General features: G+C 48.4%; 1 protein-coding gene across 1 annotated transcript in view; it reads right to left on the reverse strand.

Moving 5' to 3' along the window:
- Positions 1-15146, reverse strand: part of DNAH17 (dynein, axonemal, heavy chain 17) — a 118607-nt gene that overhangs the window by 66684 nt on the left and 36777 nt on the right. Inside the window, exons 25-29 of the mRNA XM_012661317.1 lie at positions 5149-5397; positions 3340-3462; positions 1198-1545; positions 1020-1111; positions 496-622 (exon numbers count right to left, since the gene is read on the reverse strand). Coding sequence (XP_012516771.1) covers positions 496-622; positions 1020-1111; positions 1198-1545; positions 3340-3462; positions 5149-5397 — 939 coding nt within the window. The remainder of the gene's footprint in view (positions 1-495; positions 623-1019; positions 1112-1197; positions 1546-3339; positions 3463-5148; positions 5398-15146) is intronic.

Raw genomic sequence — 15146 nt, forward strand, 5'->3', positions numbered from 1 at the left:
CCCTCAACTGCAGGTTGTCCTTGCGTGCGTATTCCTTCGTCTCGTGGATCCCATAACTTCAGGTTAAAATAAAATATAATCGCTTCCCCTTCGCCTAGTTCGTTAACTCTTTCCTCTTTCGGAAAAGCCTCAAAGAAACATTTCTTGCTGGCTCCTGGACCCGTGACGGTCTGAGGGGTCCAGTGAGTGGGTGCATCTTTCAGAGACAGCATCTCGCCAGGGCCTGGCACCGGCCCCGTTTCTCCAGGACAGCAAAATGAGGAAAAGAGTAGACTCATTTGCCCAAATACACCAAGGGCAGAGCGGGGTGTGAGATGAGCCCTCTTCTGCCTTGGCGGGCACCCCGGGCAGTCCCTGGTGTGGAGGACCTCGCACACGGGACATCCAGGGACGCTCCTCCTCCCTCCCAGGGCTGCCCAGCGAAGGGGCCCGGCCGGCCTGGGCCTGGGTCCAGGGCACGACGTTGGCTCAGCCCCGCGTGCCAGGCCCGCCTACCTCCACAGGGTCGTTGCCGTTGGAAAGGATGTCCAGCAGGTCGGCCGAGGAGACGAAGTAGAACCTGGGGAAGGCCAGCCTCTTCGTCTCTAGGTATTCCGCCAGGGCCTTCTCGCACATGGCCAGGCTGGAGGGGGAGGGAAGCTGCTGGTCAGCGCTGCTCTACGGGCCCCTCCAGCCCAGCCTGTCGGTACGTGGGACTCATGGGCCTAGAGACACCTGGTCTCTTGTTCACCGGCCTGGTTCAATCCGGAACTTCCTACCCACTGCTCTCATTCCTTTGCCAGCCCCTGACCCTGTGGACATTCCTGGGCAGGAGGGAGTGTCACTCAACCCCCATGGTCACTGCTTCTTCCACCGCAAGGCCAGCATGGCGGCATGTGGCCTGGGGAGAGGGGACGTGGTAGCCCCTGACCCGTGGTTCTGCCCTGTCCTAACTAGCAGGCCGAACAGGACTCCGACTCTCACTGCCATCAGCTCCCCCTGCCACTGGCTGCCCCTGTCTGGACAGGGGTGGGGCCCACCTTTTCTTCAGGGCCTCCAGTTTGTCATAGAGACCCGGCTTGTTGGTGGCTTCCACCACGTTGGGTGTTTTTACCGCGTCTTGCATCAAGGCCTAGGAAGGGAGGGAATCGCCGAGGGGTCAGGAGCCCCGTCATGGCCCACAGGCATTCCCACAAGTGCCCAGGAACCTGCGCTCACCTTGAACTCCAGGTCGATGGCGTCAAAGCGCCTGGAGTCCTCTGGGAGCTGGGCTCGGATGTCCTCAGACCCGATGAAGATGCTCTCCAGGTGGCTCCAGGTCCTCTGGACCTCGAACCAGATGGAGATGACCGAGTCTGCCGTGGACAGCTTCTGCTGCCAGCTGGTCACCTCCTTCAGGAAGTGGGACAGGTACTTGGACATCATCAGGTTCTGCAGCTGCACCTGGTTGTCCTCCAGCGTCTCCACCAGGACCTCGTCCGACTTGAGCATCATGGTGCCCGTCCGCGGATGCGGCTCGTGCTCGAACTCCATCGTGGTCCAGGTGCTGTCCAAGGCTTTCAGTACCTTTCGGGGGAACGCGGGAATACGGTCACTGGGCGTCTGGGTGTGAAACTAAGGAGGGACCGAGAATTGCTACACTGTGGCATGAAGCCGCTTTGAGCAAGCCAGAATGCTTGTGCCAGCACTACCCGTGGCTGCTGAGAGCAAGTCGCGTGTCCGTCCGCTGGCACGTGGATCAACACGTGTCCTGCCCACACAAGGGAGTGTCACTAAGCCATAAAAAGGAATGAGGTCCGGGTGCCACAGTGCAGATGGCTGGGTGGAGAAGCCACACACAAGAGGCCACATACCGTGTGTGAAGGAGCGAAGAACGTGCCACCCCGGCACACTGCTTTGTTAAAGGCACTTGAAGCACAACAGGTGCACGAAGATTGCTGTGACCTTCCTTCCGCTTCTCAAGCAGGAGGGAAATTCCCATGTGAAAGGTCCCTCCCAACACCAGAGGGAAGTGTCCTCCTTATCGAGCACGGGAAGCTAAGGCCGAAAGAAGTCTGCACGCACAGACCTTGTTAGAACAACTCCTGCCTTCTGCACCACTCATTACCGCCCGCAACTCACTACCCTTCCCGCACGTCAGGACTAAGCGTCCAACTCAACCATGTTTTTGGGTCCTCATTTCCTCATGAGGCTCCCGCACCGCGCAGATGTGTATTAAGTAACTTGCGTGCTTTTCTCCTCTGGATCTGCCTCATGTCAATTCAATTCTCAAGCCCAGCTGAAAAATACCCTAAAAGGGTCGAGGTGAAATTTCGCCTCCCCTGCCTCGGATGCCATTCCTAGGGAGGTCCGGAACGGGGAATCGGAGAGAGAGCACCAGAGTGCAGGGAGAGGCTGTGACGCGTGGGGGGTGACAGCCACAGGGCTTCCTTTCGAGGTGATGAAAATGTTCTAAAACTGGTTAATTCTAGTAGGTGACGATCGCACACATTTGTGAATATGCTAAAAGCCACTAAATTGTACCCTTTGCGTGAATGGTGTGGTGTGTGAGTTATATCTCAATAAAGCTGTTAAAAAAAAAGAAAGCCAAAATGTGACAATTCACACTCACAAAGCAGGTAGGGTGAGGAGAGAGATTTGAATTGCAAAGAGTCTTCCAGACTTTTCCAGAGGCTCATTAACAACCTCTGGCGCTGGCGTGGGGCCAGCCGCCCCTCTGCCATCACTCTGCCCAGCAGAGGCAAGGACAGGAGGGACAATGACGATGCTCTAGCCAGGGGCCGAGTCCAGGCCATTTTACAATGTACCTACTCTCACATGCGGGAGACAGAGCTACAGCCAGGATTGGGCTTTTTCTTTTACATAATAAGTTCTAGAAGTATTTCATAAGATTTCTGGGCCGGGCGCGGTGGCTCACGCCTGTAATCCTAGCACTCTGGGAGGCCGAGGCAGGTGGATTGTTTGAGCTCAGGAGTTCGAGACCAGCCTGAGCAAGAGCGAGACCCCGTTTCTACTAAAAATAGAAAGAAATTAGCTGTACAACTAAAAATATATAGAAAAAATTAGCCAGGCCTGGTGGCGCATGCCTATAGTCCCAGCTACTCGGGAGGCTGAGGCAGGAGGATTGCCTGAGCCCAGGAGTTTGAGGTTGCTGTGAGCTAGGCTGACGCCACGGCACTCTAGCCCGGGCAACAGAGTGAGACTCTGTCTGAAAAAAAAAAGAAGATTTCTGGCACGGGTGGGTAAGAGGAGGCCCAGTAGCTCTCGAGAAGGCCCACAGGAGCACTCCGGGCGGCGTCTGTGCTGGGGCCGGGTCGGGCCGTCCCGTGGGGACCCAGCCGCGCGGCCGACGGACGCTACCTTCTCCATCCCGGACTCTTTCACGGCCTTGTCGACGATGTTGCGGACCTCGTCCTCATAGTTATGGAGGTTCAACTGGAGGAAATCCGCCAGGGTCGTCCGGTCCGACATTTCAAATTTCACCTGGGGGGAGAGACAGGTACGGTCTGTGTGAGGCCATCTGTGCTCCTGCGGCCGGACGTCACCGTCCTTCGCGGAGAGGCGGGGCAGGAGGGCGCCACGGGCTGCCGGAGGGAGCAGGCGGGGAGCTTCGCTCTGCCGTTTCCAGCTCTGGGACTCGGCGAGTGACTCCCCCAGGCCTCGCCTTCCTTCCCTGTGACACCGTGTAACAGCAGAACCCCCCTACAGTGGGGGGACAGCGCCCTCCAAGATTCATGTCCACCCAGTACCTCAGGGTGCGAGCTTATTTGGAAACAGGGTCTTCGCAGGTGTTAAGGGTCCTGAGACGAAGCACCCTCGATTTCCCAGGTGGGCCGTCAATCCGGTGACAGGTGTTCTCAGACCAAAGGTGGGGAAGATCTGAGACACACAGGGCGACGGCCGTGTGAAGACAGAGGCAGGGGCCCCCAGAAACGGGAAGAGGCAGGAAGAATCCTGCCCTGGAGGCTTGAGACCCTCCTCAGCCCAGAGGGGGCAGCAGGGGACCCCCACACACAGCGGCAGACTGTTCTACCCTCACTTCCCCGTATATTAACCTCCTCGCGGTTTCCCGCCCCTAGAAGCTCAAAGTCCTTTTCCTTCGTCTTGTCACTTCCCCAAAAAGTCGTGGTTAAGATGCTACATAAGCCCAGGTTCTAAGTCCCCCACTGAGTGACCCATCTTGGAGCTCCCGTGGGGTGCACACAAGGCACGTGTTAGCAAACTTGGCTTGTTTTCTCTCGTTAACCTGTCTTTGTCAGTCGGATTGACAGGGCCCCAGCCAGAGAACCTAAGATGGGTAGAGGAAAAAATAACTTTTTTCCTCCCTTACAATAGCATGTGCTATTATTACTTTCTGAGAAAACAAGGCCTCCCGAGAGCAGGGGCCTCACTGCAGGGCCTCTGCTGGGTAGCTGCTCGGTATAGGCTTTTAAAAAAAAATTTTTTTTTTTAAAGAGATGGTGTCTCGCTCTGTCACCCAGGGTGGAGTGCAGTGGTATGATCACAGCTCTCTGCAGCCTCCAACTCCTGGGCTCAAGCAATCCTCCTGCCTCAGCCTTCTGAGTAGCTGGGATCACAGGTGTGGGCCACCACGCCTGGCTAATTTTTTAAAAATGTATTTTGTACAGACGGGCGTCTCACTATGTTGCCCAGCCTGGTCTCCAACTCCTGGCTTTAAGTGCTCCTCCCTCCCCAGTCTCCCAAAGTGCTGAGATTACAGGCATGAGCCACGGCGCCTGGCCTTAATAGCTTTGTTCAGTGTCTGCTGACAGTGGGGAGTGTCCCGCTGGCCTTCCGTAGGGGTCAAGGCCAGTACCTATCATTAGGGGATATTTTTAGAAAAATGCTAAGACTCTGAGTTCCTGGGTTTCATCTGCCGCAAACTTCCCAAGCCTTAGAGACGTGCAACCTACAGCCAGGACTGTCCACACAATTTGCAGGGCTTGGTGCACAATGAAAATGCACGGCCCCCTGTCCAAAAATTCCACAAACTTCAAGATGGGGACAGCAGAGCATTAAACCCAGCATAGGCCCTCTCAGCATGGAGCCCTGTGTGACTAGACGGGTCACTCACGCACAGAGCTGGCCCTGCCCACGTTTGCTTTACCAGCATCAGGCCCGGGCACCTCGGCTGAGCGGCTCAGGCCCCCCACCCCCCAGCAGTGGTACCTTGGTGGCCTGCATGAGCTGTTGCCAGTGGCGGTCCCGAATGGCGGGGTTCTGCAGCTCGCTCACAGCGCGCAGGGACGTGATCATGTTTTTCACCGTGTTGTCCAGCCCCACGAAAGCATCCCAGGTTTTCATCTCCTTGTCCAAAGACCTCACGTCTTTGGCAAACTTCTTGCAGTCTATGTCCATCTGTTCGACATTGATGTCTTTCCACTTGGTGGTCTTCCAGTCATCAATGCTGGTGTTCACCTGAGATGGGAACGCCCTGTTTCACCTTCCGCTCTTGTCACGGAGGATTCAGGGAGGCATCTCCGCCACCTGACCGCACTTGCTCTTAGGGAGCAAAACCCAGTGAGGAATATTTAGAACTAACACCAGAGCTCAGTAGAGCAGCTGAATACAAACAAAAAAACCCAAAACAAACCAAAAAACCCCAGCAGTAAAAGGTGTTTTAGCAAAAATCTCTGCAGGGGCCTTGCCGTTGTTCTCTGAGTTCTTGGTGTGGTCACGTGGCCAGTGAAGCGTGAGTGACGCCTGACCATACCTGCTCGGCTCAGCATTCCGTCTACCCGCCTCGGCAGCCATGGGAGTGCGCTACTGACACACCGCCAGCAACACTGAGGGCCTCTCGGTAGTCAGCTGCCCAAGGAACAGCTGCTTGGAACTAGAGTGTGGACTTGCCATGAATAAGAAATACACTTTTGTGGTCCAATACGCAGAGATTTGTAGGGCTGTTTGTTACTGCACAGTAGCCTAGCTTATACCGACTGACAAAGATATAAAACAAGAAACTTCATTCACAAAAATACAAAACAAAGCACACAAGCTACCCAGGAATAATCCTACCAAGAGTGGAAACAGAAGGTTATGAAGGCTTCATTCTTAAATCTGGGGTGGATCGAAATCAGCTGTGAAGCTGGAAACTGCTAGTTATTGACGGGATCAGAGACCGTTGACACAGGCACCTGAGGCAGGAGGGCCCGAGCTTGCCAAGCATACATATCGGGTAAAGACAAAACTGAGAGCATTCACAAGACGCTTGCCTCGAAGACACTAAGACTAGAAATCTTAATGCACATGGGACTCAGTGGCCCTTCTGGCAGGTTAAGCTCATTCTGTAACCTATTATCATACAGCTCCTGGCTGGTTTGTGTTGGAGAGTTTTTCTGGAACTATCTTGACTGTAAATGCTTATCATCATCTCCTGGGAAAGGTGACCTTTGTTCTCCAGAGCCTGCTAACGATTTTTTATCCTGGGAAAGTACAGTATCCCATTCTCTCTGATGGACCAGTTATACTCTGTAAGGGCCTCATACAAAAGAGACTTGAATTCATTTATTTGTGAAAAAGTATCAAGAGGTTTCCATTTGTACCCCCCCTTTAGGCCTGGCTGTAACAGAACCTGTGACTCCAAAGATTTTTCCCCTATGTAAGAAATAGGTAGACACAGTATGATTAGCATAAGGGCATTTACAATATTTTACTATGATGTATTTACGAAAATAAAATAAATGAAAAGGCAGAGCACGCTTCTGTATGGGAGCACTGAATACTGCCAAGAGAATAATTCCTCCCAGACGAGTTCACAGAGTTGATTCGATCCCGTTTAAAGTCATAATCGCTTTCTTTCGGAGGGAAGGATTTGGCAAATTATTACAAAGTTCATTCAAAAGAGTAAGAGAGGAGAAGAGCTCATATATTTTTGAAAACAGATGAGCAAAGAGGAGAGAGAGTGGCGGAACCCAACGCATGCACACACATGGAGGAAATACTCGGGAGGAAGAGGCCTCACGCTCAGAGCCCGGCCTCCCTTCACATGTGGCACCTTGCCCTGTCCCTACCTTCCAGCTGCCCATGAGCCCACAAAGCAGCACACTGGAGACCCAATCCAGACCTGCTCTCACCAGGCGGGTTCCCAGGCTCCTGAATTGCCTCTTCTCCTCCCTAAATATCAACCCCCATAACTCACCCAAATTCCCATGTCCTCAGGGCTGCCTTAGCACCGGACCAAACCAAAAAGGCTATTCGTATTTTTTAGAAAGTTGCTAGTTCTCCCAGTTCTGCCAAGATGGAACAGCCCTGTTACTTCCAGGTTTTCCCTCTTACAACTGAAAAATCTTAGACATACCACAACAAATAAGACCACAGAAAATCATTCATATATTGAGGAAATACTTAAGATGGTTATATTAAAAGGGGCAGAGGAGAGGGCAAAGAGGTCTAAATGGAAGTAAGGTTTCCAAACTGCACTCAGAGTCACAAAATGTTGATACCAGTAGACTGTAAAACAACCACTAAGAAAACTATATAAAGTGATATAGTCAGGATCACTCTAAATAAATCAAGATGGATTCTAAAAGTGTTCAAAAAAAAGAAAAGAAAGAAAAAGGAAAAGAGAGGCAGAGGAAAAAGAAACAGAGGAAACAGAAAACAAAAAATAAAATGGGAGACTTAAGTCCTAACATGTCAATAATTATCTTAAATGTAAATGGTCTAAATACACCAATTAAAAGGCAGAGATTGGCAGAATGGTCAAAAAACCGTGATCCAGAAATATGCTGTCTACAAGACACTCACTTCAAATACAACAGTATAGGTAGGTTGAAAGTAAAAGAATGGAAAAAGATATGGCAAACACTAATCAAAAACAATAAAAAGCAGAAGTAGCTACATTATTAACAGTTAAAGTCAAGTTCAGAACAAAGAAAGTTACTAGAGACAAAAAGGAACATTACATAATGAAAAAAACTATCAACCTATGAGAAGACATAATAATTCCAAATGTGTATGAAACAAAGCCTCAAAATACACAAAGCAAAAACTGATTGCACTGAAAGGAGAAATAAACAAATTCATAATTATAGATGGGGACTTTAACACCTTACTCTCAGCAATTTATAGAATTGCTAGACAGAAAATTAGCAAGGCTATAGAAGTACTAGATGACACAACCAACAGGGTCTAAGTAACATATATTAATAGAATACTCCACCCAACAAAAGCAGAATATGCATTTTTTTTGAAGTGCCCATTGGGACAGTCACCAAGACAGACCATATCATGATCCATAAAATAAACTTCAATAAATTTAAAGTAGTTGAAGCTCTGACCATAACGGAATCAAACTAGAAATCGATAATAAAAAGGCAACAGGAAAAATCTTCAAACATTCAGAAATTAAAAACACACCTCTAAATAATCCATAGGTTAGGCCGGGCACAGTGGCTCACGCCTGTAATCCTAGCTCTCTGGGAGGCTGAGGCAGGCGGATTGTTTGAGCTCAGGAGTTCGAAACCAGCCTGAGCAAGAGTGAGACCCCGTCTCTACTAAAAAAAATTAGAAAGTAATTAATGGGACAACTAAAGATATATAGAAAAAATTAGCCGGGCATGGTGGCACATGCCTGTAGTCCCAGCTACTCGGGAGGCTGAGGCAGGAGGATCACTTGACCCCAAGAGTTTGAGGTTGCTGTGAGCTAGGATGACGCCACGGCACTCACTCTAGCCCGAGTGACACAGTGAGACTCTGTCTCAAAAAAAAAAAAAAAAAAAACAATCCATAGGTTAAAGAGGAAGCCTCAAAAGAAATAAAGAACGCATAGAATGGAATGTAATATCAAAATATGTGGGACATAACCAATAGGAAAAGGAAATTTTATAGCACTAAATGCTTACTTTAGAAAAGAGGAAAGGTCTCAAATAAGTCAAATCAATAATCCAAGTTCCTACTTCGATAAACTATAAAAAGAGCAAAACAAACCCAAAGTAAATAGAAGAGAGTATCAAGATCAGAAACCAATGAAATTCAAAATAACAATACAAAAAAACAAAAATCTAGTTCTTTGAAAAACTAATGTTTTATAAACCTCTAGTGTGACTGGCAAAGATAAAGAGAAGACACAAATCACTAATATCAGGAATGAAATAGAAGATACCACTGTAAAGCTTTCAGCCATTTAAAGGATAATAAAGATATTTATAAACAACTTAATGCTTTTAAATCAAACAATTTAGAAGAAATGAACCAATTCCTCAAAAATTACAAGCTACCAAAATTCGATACCAAATTTTCACAAAATTGAAACAGACAACGGGAACAAGCCTATAGCCATTAAAGAAATTGAATTTGTAGCTAAACATCACTCAGAAAAAAAAAATTTCCAGGCCCAGATGGTTTCACTGAAAAGTTGATCAAACATTTAGAGAATTAATACCATTTTTACACAATCTCTTCAAGAAAATAAAAGAGGAGGGAACACTTTTCAACTCATGAGTCTAGTACCATGATACCAAAACCAGACAAAGACATCACAAGAAAACTACAGACCACTATCTCTGATGAACTTATTAATAGATGCAAAAACTCTCAACAAAATATTAGCAAACTGAATCCAGCAATATATAAAAAGAATTATATACCATGATCAAGTGGGGTTTATTCCAATATTTAAAAACCAATGTAATCTACTATATCCGCAGACTAAATAAGAAAAATCATACAATCACATTAGCTGACATAGAAAAAATTTTGATAAAATCTAACACCCATTCGTGATGAACACTATAAAAAATAGGAATAAGAGGAATTTCCTCAACTTAAAAACTTACAATTAGGCCAGGCACAGTGGCTCATGTCTGTAATCCTAGCTCTCTGGGAGGCCAAGGCAGGCGGATTGTTTGAGCTCAGGAGTTCGAAACCAGCCTGAGCGAGAGCGAGACCCCGTCTCTACTAAAATTAGAAAGAAATTAGCTGTACAACTAAAAATATATAGAAAAAATTAGCCAGGCCTGGTGGCGCATGCCTATAGTCCCAGCTACTCGGGAGGCTGAGGCAGGAGGATTGCCTGAGCCCAGGAGTTTGAGGTTGCTGTGAGCTAGGCTGACGCCACGGCACTCTAGCCCGGGCAACAGAGTGAGACTCTGTCTGAAAAAAAAAAGAAGATTTCTGGCACGGGTGGGTAAGAGGAGGCCCAGTAGCTCTCGAGAAGGCCCACAGGAGCACTCCGGGCGGCGTCTGTGCTGGGGCCGGGTCGGGCCGTCCCGTGGGGACCCAGCCGCGCGGCCGACGGACGCTACCTTCTCCATCCCGGACTCTTTCACGGCCTTGTCGACGATGTTGCGGACCTCGTCCTCATAGTTATGGAGGTTCAACTGGAGGAAATCCGCCAGGGTCGTCCGGTCCGACATTTCAAATTTCACCTGGGGGGAGAGACAGGTACGGTCTGTGTGAGGCCATCTGTGCTCCTGCGGCCGGACGTCACCGTCCTTCGCGGAGAGGCGGGGCAGGAGGGCGCCACGGGCTGCCGGAGGGAGCGGCGGGAGCTTCGCTCTGCCGTTTCCAGCTCTGGGACTCGGCGAGTGACTCCCCCAGGCCTCGCCTTCCTTCCCTGTGACACCGTGTAACAGCAGAACCCCCCTACAGTGGGGGGACAGCGCCCTCCAAGATTCATGTCCACCCAGTACCTCAGGGTGCGAGCTTATTTGGAAACAGGGTCTTCGCAGGTGTTAAGGGTCCTGAGACGAAGCACCCTCGATTTCCCAGGTGGGCCGTCAATCCGGTGACAGGTGTTCTCAGACCAAAGGTGGGGAAGATCTGAGACACACAGGGCGACGGCCGTGTGAAGACAGAGGCAGGGGCCCCCAGAAACGGGAAGAGGCAGGAAGAATCCTGCCCTGGAGGCTTGAGACCCTCCTCAGCCCAGAGGGGGCAGCAGGGGACCCCCACACACAGCGGCAGACTGTTCTACCCTCACTTCCCCGTATATTAACCTCCTCGCAGTTTCACGCCCCTAGAAGCTCAAAGTCCTTTTCCTTTGTCTTGTCACTTCCCCAAAAAGTCATGGTTAAGATGCTACATAAGCACAGGTTCTAAGTCCCCCACTGAGTGACCCATCTTGGAGCTCCCGTGGGGTGCACACAAGGCACGTGTTAGCAAACTTGGCTTGTTTTCTCTCGTTAACCTGTCTTTTGTCAGTCGGATTGACAGGGCCCCAGCCAGAGAACCTAAGATGGGTAGAGGAAAAAATAACTTTTTTCCTCCCTTACAATAGCATGTGCTATTATTACTTTCTGAGAAAACATGGCCTCCCGAGAGCAGGGGCCTCACTGCAGGGCCTCTGCTGGGTAGCTGCTCGGTATAGGCTTTTAAAAAAAAATTTTTTTTTTTAAAGAGATGGTGTCTCGCTCTGTCACCCAGGGTGGAGTGCAGTGGTGTGATCACAGCTCTCTGCAGCCTCCAACTCCTGGGCTCAAGCAATCCTCCTGCCTCAGCCTTCTGAGTAGCTGGGATCACAGGTGTGGGCCACCACGCCTGGCTAATTTTTTAAAAATGTATTTTGTACAGACGGGCGTCTCACTATGTTGCCCAGCCTGGTCTCCAACTCCTGGCTTTAAGTGCTCCTCCCTCCCCAGTCTCCCAAAGTGCTGAGATTACAGGCATGAGCCACGGCGCCTGGCCTTAATAGCTTTGTTCAGTGTCTGCTGACAGTGGGGAGTGTCCCGCTGGCCTTCCGTAGGGGTCAAGGCCAGTACCTATCATTAGGGGATATTTTTAGAAAAATGCTAAGACTCTGAGTTCCTGGGTTTCATCTGCCGCAAACTTCCCGAGCCTTAGAGACGTGCAACCTACAGCCAGGACTGTCCACACAATTTGCAGGGCTTGGTGCACAATGAAAATGCACGGCCCCCTGTCCAAAAATTCCACAAACTTCAAGATGGGGACAGCAGAGCATTAAACCCAGCATAGGCCCTCTCAGCATGGAGCCCTGTGTGACTAGACGGGTCACTCACGCACAGAGCTGGCCCTGCCCACGTTTGCTTTACCAGCATCAGGCCCGGGCACCTCGGCTGAGCGGCTCAGGCCCCCCGCCCCTCAGCAGTGGTACCTTGGTGGCCTGCATGAGCTGTTGCCAGTGGCGGTCCCGAATGGCGGGGTTCTGCAGCTCGCTCACAGCGCGCAGGGACGTGATCATGTTTTTCACCGTGTTGTCCAGCCCCACGAAAGTATCCCAGGTTTTCATCTCCTTGTCCAAAGACCTCACGTCTTTGGCAAACTTCTTGCAGTCTATGTCCATCTGTTCGACATTGATGTCTTTCCACTTGGTGGTCTTCCAGTCATCAATGCTGGTGTTCACCTGAGATGGGAACGCCCTGTTTCACCTTCCGCTCTTGTCACGGAGGATTCAGGGAGGCATCTCCGCCACCTGACCGCACTTGCTCTTAGGGAGCAAAACCCAGTGAGGAATATTTAGAACTAACACCAGAGCTCAGTAGAGCAGCTGAATACAAACAAAAAAACCCAAAACAAACCAAAAAACCCCAGCAGTAAAAGGTGTTTTAGCAAAAATCTCTGCAGGGGCCTTGCCGTTGTTCTCTGAGTTCTTGGTGTGGTCACGTGGCCAGTGAAGCGTGAGTGATGTCTGACCATACCTGCTCGGCTCAGCATTCCGTCTACCGCCTCGGCAGCCATGGGAGTGCGCTACTGACACACCGCTAGCAACACTGAGGGCCTCTCGGTAGTCAGCTGCCCAAGGAACAGCTGCTTGGAACTAGAGTGTGGACTTGCCATGAATAAGAAATACACTTTTGTGGTCCAATACGCAGAGATTTGTAGGGCTGTTTGTTACTGCACAGTAGCCTAGCTTATACCGACTGACAAAGATATAAAACAAGAAACTTCATTCACAAAAATACAAAACAAAGCACACAAGCTACCCAGGAATAATCCTACCAAGAGTGGAAACAGAAGGTTATGAAGGCTTCATTCTTAAATCTGGGGTGGATCGAAATCAGCTGTGAAGCTGGAAACTGCTAGTTATTGACGGGATCAGAGACCGTTGACACAGGCACCTGAGGCAGGAGGGCCCGAGCTTGCCAAGCATACATATCGGGTAAAGACAAAACTGAGAGCATTCACAAGACGCTTGCCTCGAAGACACTAAGACTAGAAATCTTAATGCACATGGGACTCAGTGGCCCTTCTGGCAGGTTAAGCTCATTCTGTAACCTATTATCATACAGCTCCTGGTTGGTTTGTGTTGGAGAGTTTTTCTGGAACTATCTTGACTGTAAATGCTTATCATCATCTCCTGGGAAAGGTGACCTTTGTTCTCCAGAGCCTGCTAACGATTTTTTATCCTGGGAAAGTACAGTATCCCATTCTCTCTGATGGACCAGTTATACTCTGTAAGGGCCTCATACAAAAGAGACTTGAATTCATTTATTTGTGAAAAAGTATCAAGAGGTTTCCATTTGTACCCCCCCTTTAGGCCTGGCTGTAACAGAACCTGTGACTCCAAAGATTTTTCCCCTATGTAAGAAATAGGTAGACACAGGTATGATTAGCATAAGGGCATTTACAATATTTTACTATGATGTATTTACGAAAATAAAATAAATGAAAAGGCAGAGCACGCTTCTGTATGGGAGCACTGAATACTGCCAAGAGAATAATTCCTCCCAGACGAGTTCACAGAGTTGATTCGATCCCGTTTAAAGTCATAATCGCTTTCTTTCGGAGGGAAGGATTTGGCAAATTATTACAAAGTTCATTCAAAAGAGTAAGAGAGGAGAAGAGCTCATATATTTTTGAAAACAGATGAGCAAAGAGGAGAGAGAGTGGCGGAACCCAACGCATGCACACACATGGAGGAAATACTCGGGAGGAAGAGGCCTCACGCTCAGAGCCCGGCCTCCCTTCACATGTGGCACCTTGCCCTGTCCCTACCTTCCAGCTGCCCATGAGCCCACAAAGCAGCACACTGGAGACCCAATCCAGACCTGCTCTCACCAGGCGGGTTCCCAGGCTCCTGAATTGCCTCTTCTCCTCCCTAAATATCAACCCCCATAACTCACCCAAATTCCCATGTCCTCAGGGCTGCCTTAGCACCGGACCAAACCAAAAAGGCTATTCGTATTTTTTAAAAAGTTGCTAGTTCTCCCAGTTCTGCCAAGATGGAACAGCCCTGTTACTTCCAGGTTTTCCCTCTTACAACTGAAAAATCTTAGACATACCACAACAAATAAGACCACAGAAAATCATTCATATATTGAGGAAATACTTAAGATGGTTATATTAAAAGGGGCAGAGGAGAGGGCAAAGAGGTCTAAATGGAAGTAAGGTTTCCAAACTGCACTCAGAGTCACAAAATGTTGATACCAGTAGACTGTAAAACAACCACTAAGAAAACTATATAAAGTGATATAGTCAGGATCACTCTAAATAAATCAAGATGGATTCTAAAAGTGTTCAAAAAAAAGAAAAGAAAGAAAAAGGAAAAGAGAGGCAGAGGAAAAAGAAACGGAGGAAACAGAAAACAAAAAATAAAATGGGAGACTTAAGTCCTAACATGTCAATAATTATCTTAAATGTAAATGGTCTAAATACACCAATTAAAAGGCAGAGATTGGCAGAATGGTCAAAAAACCGTGATCCAGAAATATGCTGTCTACAAGATACTCACTTCAAATACAACAGTATAGGTAGGTTGAAAGTAAAAGAATGGAAAAAGATATGGCAAACACTAATCAAAAACAATAAAAAGCAGAAGTAGCTACATTATTAACAGTTAAAGTCAAGTTCAGAACAAAGAAAGTTACTAGAGACAAAAAGGAACATTACATAATGAAAAAAACTATCAACCTATGAGAAGACATAATAATTCCAAATGTGTATGAAACAAAGCCTCAAAATACACAAAGCAAAAACTGATTGCACTGAAAGGAGAAATAAACAAATTCATAATTATAGATGGGGACTTTAACACCTTACTCTCAGCAATTTATAGAATTGCTAGACAGAAAATTAGCAAGGCTATAGAAGTACTAGATGACACAACCAACAGGGTCTAAGTAACATATATTAATAGAATACTCCACCCAACAAAAGCAGAATATGCATTTTTTTTGAAGTGCCCATTGGGACAGTCACCAAGACAGACCATATCATGATCCATAAAATAAACTTCAATAAATTTAAAGTAGTTGAAGCTCTGACCATAA

The sequence above is a fragment of the Propithecus coquereli genome, unplaced genomic scaffold (assembly GCF_000956105.1).
Source record: "Propithecus coquereli isolate 6110/MARCELLA unplaced genomic scaffold, Pcoq_1.0 Scaffold706, whole genome shotgun sequence".
NCBI lineage: Eukaryota > Metazoa > Chordata > Mammalia > Primates > Indriidae > Propithecus > Propithecus coquereli.